The 6,160-nt window shown below is 51.5% G+C and overlaps 1 protein-coding gene across 3 annotated transcripts in view; it reads left to right on the forward strand.

The window, feature by feature from the left end:
* SETX (senataxin) overlaps nt 1-5,924 on the forward strand; it is a 77,281-nt gene extending 71,357 nt beyond the window's left edge. For all 3 annotated transcript variants that reach the window (XM_014529889.1, XM_005882133.2, XM_014529890.1), the window contains 3 exons: nt 182-280; nt 1,235-1,322; nt 2,681-5,924. In XM_014529889.1, the coding sequence (XP_014385375.1) occupies nt 182-280; nt 1,235-1,322; nt 2,681-3,400 (907 nt within the window). In that variant the 3' untranslated portion in view covers nt 3,401-5,924. The remainder of the gene's footprint in view (nt 1-181; nt 281-1,234; nt 1,323-2,680) is intronic.
* The last annotated feature ends 236 nt before the right edge of the window (nt 5,925-6,160 follow it).

Here is a 6,160-nt window from a genome sequence, read left to right on the forward strand (position 1 = left end):
ACCATAGTGAATGGATTTAAAAACCATTAAAGTGTGCTTTAAAATGGTGAGTTCTGCGTTATGAGAGTCACATTTCCATAAGCACAGATCCCATGAAAAACGTTTCTGAAAAATAGTGCTCTATGAATAGGTCTGTTTAATAATCCTCTTTTCTCAATAAACACTTCTCTTTTGCAAACAGGCTAGCAGAAGTAGATACTGTGGATGCATTTCAGGGTCGTCAGAAAGATTGTATTATTGTTACATGTGTCAGAGCCAACGCCACACAAGGCTCAATCGGGTGAGTAACTTGAGTACTTAAGTTGTGAAGTTGATCCCCTGTTGCGTTTGCTTCTCTTGATACCTTGTATATTAATTAACCCATGATGGTGTGAATCTGTTCTTTCATTTAATAAGAGTGAAATAAGTCACTGGGTCAAGTGTGTTCTGCAGGGGCTTGCTATTCTCCCTGGGATGTGTCGTAACCTGGTTTTTCCTCATCGCTCTGTGTTTCCTGCTTTGGCCGAGTTTGTTAACCTTAACTGCGGCCAGTTGACTTAGCAGAGATGCTCGGGGCACTGTGGTGGGTGTCAGAAAACTCCCCTGGGTCTCGGGCTCTGAGATTTTTCTCTTCTCTTAAGTAGCAGATGAAATTTGCAGATTATGAATGTTTACTTGTTCTTAAAATACCTTAATTTCTCTCTGCCCCTGCCGAGAGGTAGTCTGCATGTACACATGGAGGAGGCCAGTTACTTCCGGACCATTTTTAAACAGTCTCTTCTTCTCCAGCTAATCTGAAATCTCAGCTTTATCGTGTATCAAGCAGTTCTGTTATTTCCCAGGTCTTTCTGACCTGTTGTTAGATTTGTCTGATGTTTGTGTGCGTCTGCCCTAGTTCCACCGTATTTTTGTAATCTCAAATTCACCTACATTTAAGAATAATTGATCTAGTATCATCTTTTTAGGATGTCTTTAAGGCTTAAAAATCATACTGTTAAAATTTGCAGCATCTCATTTAAGTCAGAATAGGAAAATTGACAGATGCATCCCTTTGAGGGAAAGCACTGGGTGTTTTGTTCACTCTTTTTAAGGGGAATTGCTTCTGTGCCAGGTGCCCTGTGTTGGGAGGAAGAGTGAGAAAGGACTGTGACTTTAAAAGTCAGAGCCCACGAAAAACTGTCTAAAATCCTCCTGTTTCACTCACTGCTATGCTGAGTCCTCTATAGAAAGAAGTAACTGTTTTCTGATCGCCTAGATTCCTGGCGAGTTTGCAGAGGTTGAACGTCGCCATTACACGAGCCAAGTACAGCCTCTTCATCCTTGGGCATCTGAGGACCCTGATGGTAGGTACATTCTTGGTGACCAGAGAACTCCAAGTCTGTCTGGCGTTACTGACAGTGGGTCGGTCGATGGTTGGTTCTGATTCTCCATCAACATGGAGGTGGTTTCGGGGACACACGGCGGCATGAAAGAATGAGCCTCTTCCCAGCAGCTTCTCCCTGGAGGCCACTCACCTGCCTCAGCCGAGGCCCAGGTATCCAGTGTCCTCTCCAGATGACCTTTGAAAAGTCTCTCTGCACCGTAGGGCGGGTAGGTGCTGTGTGACTCTCAGTCGTGAAGTGCTAGCGCTAGACAACATGGCTGCTGTCGGCCCAGCTGCACACCACAGCGAGGGCGTTGGGGAGAGCGCCGAGCTCCCTACGCGCAGACTCTAGAAGTAGCGGCCAGCAGGCTCGTTTAAGGGCGTTGGGGAGAGCGCCGAGCTGCGGCGTCCCGGGTGGAGCTCCCTGCGCGCAGACTCTAGAAGTAGCGGCCAGCAGGCTCGTTTGGTAGACAAATGTGCAGCCTCCCTTGGTGACAGCACCATCAGCTAAAGCTTGTATTTGCTACTAGTCTCAGTGGGGGTGACTTTCGGTTTTCCTAATTTTCTCTAACAAAGTTCTCTTAGGCGAGATTTCCCCATTTTGGTTAGTACCACCAGAGGGCGCTCAAATGTCGTCTTTCTCATTGAACTCTACCAGTCTTCAACGACTCTGTTGTACCCCCTTAAAAGAATTTTTAAAGCTTGTACCTCCTATTCTTAAGCATAAGTGTTGCTTAAGGCACGACATTCAATCTTGAATGAAGGTGGTTTTGCCCTTTGGGGTTTGGGAGGCCCCCAAGAATTTGGTGGAAGCTCTGGTGCTTGTCTGGAACAGTGACAGGCACTCAGAAGTTGGGCCTTTCTGAAGCCAGGCCTTCCGGTTCCAGGTGTCATGACCTTGCGCGAGGCTGGCAGGGCCAGACCAGTAGCCAGGGCACTTCCTGGGATGAAAGCGGAAGTGCTCTGTCTGCCGTGCCCAGCACGCTGATCGCTGGTCACGGTGCCTGCCTGAGCATGTGAGGTGTGGCTGGGACACCTGAAGTCTTCTTGTATTTGATTTTAATTAGTCGACATGTAAATAGCTCCCTGGGGCTGCCGTCCAGGCCGCAGCACGGCTGCGGGGGAATGGGGCCTGGCCGACAGCGGTGGCCTTTCTAACGGGGCCGGGGCTGTGTACTGGCTTCTTTTCCTTTCAGCCTCGGCTAGCAAGTAGCAGATGCTGGAGAATCTGTTCATGAAAGTCTGCTTCTTTGTTCATAAATGAAGCTGGGCCTGCTGCTTCCCAAGCGTGTGCATGTTTGTTGGGTGTAACTGTTTCTCCCTTCTCTTGGTTTCAAGGACAATCAGCATTGGAACCACCTGATTCAGGACGCGCAGAGGCGTGGCGCCATCATCAAGACCTGCGACAAGAACTATAAGCAGGACGCCATGAAGATCCTGAAGCTCAAGTCGGTGGTGCTGCAGCGGAGTCTGACCTACCCTCCTTCTGCAGCCCCTGAGGGCTCCAGCCCCCAGGGTGGCTCGCCGGGCAGCGACCAGAACAGGACATTGCTGAATGACTCCCTGTACCACGCATCCTTGGACGCTAAGGAGGCTGCTGATAATGTTGCTGGAAAGGATCTTGAATGGCCTCCTGTTAAGGACCAGCTTCGGGACCCACGACTGCTCAGGAGAATGGGCAGAAGCGCTGAAGCCCCAGGGAACTGCCTAAGGGACCCAGAGCCCCGGGGCCCCCAGCATTCTGAAGCAGCGCCCCCCTCAGGAGTGCCCGACTTCCCTATGAGTCCCCAGACTCTGGACCGCGCCTTGAAGCTGTGCATGGCCACATGGAGCAGCCACAGACCTCACGTGCCGTGTGAACCTCCTGCCGCCAGCATTGACTCCACAAATGAAAGTGACCAGCAAGGGGGTCACAGCCACCAGAGAGAGGCCAGGGCTGTCAGTGACAGGGACCAGGAGATGCCCAGCCCTGGGAACCATCACCCCAAGAGGAGCTCCAGCTGGGACGATGGGAGAGCCGAGGAGGAGGACAGCGGCTCGAAGAAGAGGAAGCTCTAGTCAGCCGGGCGTGCGCGGTCAGCCGCAAGCAAACTGCAGGCAGCTACGAGGACTGTCAGCTACGATTGTTTTTTCTCAAAGGCGTTTGTGTGCTGTTGGGGAACATGGGAAATGTAACTGAACCCTGAGCCTGCTGCTCATCTTCAGTTCTTTTTGTCAGTTGCCAAAACTCCAGAGGGTGCATGTGTTAGTAATAATGCCCTGAAGTGCAGCCCTGAAGTGTTCTTCTATAAAAAGGTCAACTTTTACAAGTATTGTGAAAGTTGAAATGTATATTTGTATAGCAAATAGCCAAACCCTTTTAAAAGTTAATCTAGTAGACCACTCTTCTTCCCTTGCTTACAATGTGAGTCCTTTTCGCCAGAACAGACTTTATATTACAGAGAAGAAGAGCAGGAGAGGCGGGCTGAGCCACTATGGCAGCTGGTGTGCAATAGGCGGGCCTGGGGCAGCCGGGCGCTGCTGGCCAGTGTGTCCGGTTCTGTTTACAAAGTGAGGGCAGGACACTGGGAAACGGAGTTCTGTTCGGTCAGGTTCTGATGGACGTTTCTAGACGAGGCACCATGGCACGGACAGGACATTTCTGGGAGGGATTCAGCCACCTTTTAGTAGGCACACAGCTCTCTAGCAAAAATTCTTCTCCTTCCTGAAAAAGAAGACTCGGCCATGAAATAAGCCTTGAATGAGCAGACACCCCAGCATATTGTGAGCTTCCTGTCACGGTGGGCTCCCACTTCAGGTTGGCCCAGGGCCAGGCTAGTGCTGGGCAGCTCTACGGACCCCTCATCCGCTTGTGAGAGCTTGCAGGTTGCCAGGGGGCCCAGCTGAGTGACCAGTTTAGATAGAGCCTGGAAAGCCCCATGTTATACATCCAGGGGGTGGAGGGGGTGGTTCTGGTCCCGGCAGCTTGGGAACCACGAGGGCAGGCCGGGTATAATGCAGGGTGTCCCAAAGAAATGTACACACGTAACAGCTGCTAGATGGATGTTTCCTTCTTTTCAGATGTAGCCCATTGGAATGTTTATTCAAAGTGTGTATTCATTTTTTGGGGACACCCTGAATTTTAGGCCCGAATGAAACACCCTTTCAAAGAGGCTAGAAGAAGGTGAGAGAACTTGGAGTTGAGAACCGGGAAGAGCGGGACGTTTCCTGTGGAAAGGCCCTGCTTCCGCAGCGGGAGAGCGTGCAGTGAGGGGAGTCTGAGAGACAGAGAAGCGGGGTGCCGCACCTCAGTCCACTTTCCCAAACACGGACAGAACGGGTCGGGGATCTCGCAGACAGGAGCGCGCACTTGGTGGCAGCTGACCATGGCTGCAGCAGGCTGGGGGACTGCCCTGCAGCCACCGGCTAATGGGGTAGGAAAGCAAACCCTGAGGTGAGCGCCGTTAGAAGTTTTCTGGGCCTCTGCTTTAAGCAAAAAGGGCTTTGTGTTAGTCAGAAGCTCTACTGCCCCGTAGACTCCTAAGAGATCTCTAGAAAGCAGTGTGTGCTTGCACGAGTTTAAAGTCTCCTTTTTCATTGCCTGTCCTCGCTGGCGTGGTGCAGCGCCCCGCCCGGGGAGCAGGTGTTCCCGGGGTTGGGACAGCTGTCCTGGCTGGGCCGCAGGAGAAGGCGCAGGGAGGGGCAGGGCCGTGGGAAGACATCTCAGTGTTACTTTAAGTTTACTCTCCTCTCCCGGTAAAACGCTCCGCTTAGCAGATACTTGGAGTGTGACAGCAGTTCCGAGTCTTAACAGCTCTGCAAGCTAGTGAAGGAGGCAGACAAGACTGTTGGTGAGGATTGCCACCCTCTGCTACAGCAGGCGGCTGCAGAAGCAGGTGTCCCCGGGTGCGTGCTTTGCTGCCATGCCCAACAGTGTTATTCCCAGTTAAGTTCGAGGCCTGTCTCACGCGTGTTGGCTCCCCTGGTCTGACGATGCATGATGTAGTCGGAGACCCGCATAACCCTTTCCAAGGGTAAGCCTGTGCCCTGCCAGCTCTCCCGGCAGGACACAGTGTACCTGCCCTTGCCTTTGGAACCATTGGGTGTTGAGTAAAAGCATTTGCATAGAGCGTTCCGAGTGTCCGGTGTGGCTTCCTCGCTGGGCTGTCCCAGCGGTGCGGTGGCAGCTGAGCGCAGCTGGTGGAAAGGCTGCCTGCTCCGGGCCGGCCAGGGTGCGATGCGGAAGGAAGTGCCTGTCTGCTTCCATACCAGTTGTTCCATCATGAATACATTCTACTGACTTTGCTTTTCCATGTGTGACCTGCCTGGGGTTTACTGTGCACAGTTTATTTAGTTACATGTCTTCATTATTAGCAGGAGAATTTTGATAAATACATGTGAATAATCTGTAAATGAGTTTTATAACCAGAATGTACCTAAACTATTTTCTAAAGTGAGTTGTGCATATTCTATTTTTTGCTGGAGCTTTGTCTTTTTCTATGCTCTGAATTCCCAGTTGGGATTTGGCAAACTTTAGGCCTGTCATCCTTGTTAAAACCTAAGTTTTAAGAGAAAATAGCAGAATTAAAAAGTGGAAACGCAACTGGCGTGGGTTAGGAGTTCTCTGTCACTAAACTAAGGTGCAGCGTGCTTCCTGGCTGACCCGCCGGGGCTGCCGTTCGCATCGTGGTGGGACTTGTTTTATTCAAGCGTATCATCCAGCCCCATCCACTCTGGCTTCCCAGCTCTCTTTGGGATCCTGCTTGTAAGGCAGTGAGGCGCGCGACTCGTCAGCTGGTGCGGCTTGGCCCACAGGAATGCTGGCTCCCGTTAGGCTGA

Source organism: Myotis brandtii, unplaced genomic scaffold, assembly GCF_000412655.1.
Source record: "Myotis brandtii unplaced genomic scaffold, ASM41265v1 scaffold699, whole genome shotgun sequence".
NCBI lineage: Eukaryota > Metazoa > Chordata > Mammalia > Chiroptera > Vespertilionidae > Myotis > Myotis brandtii.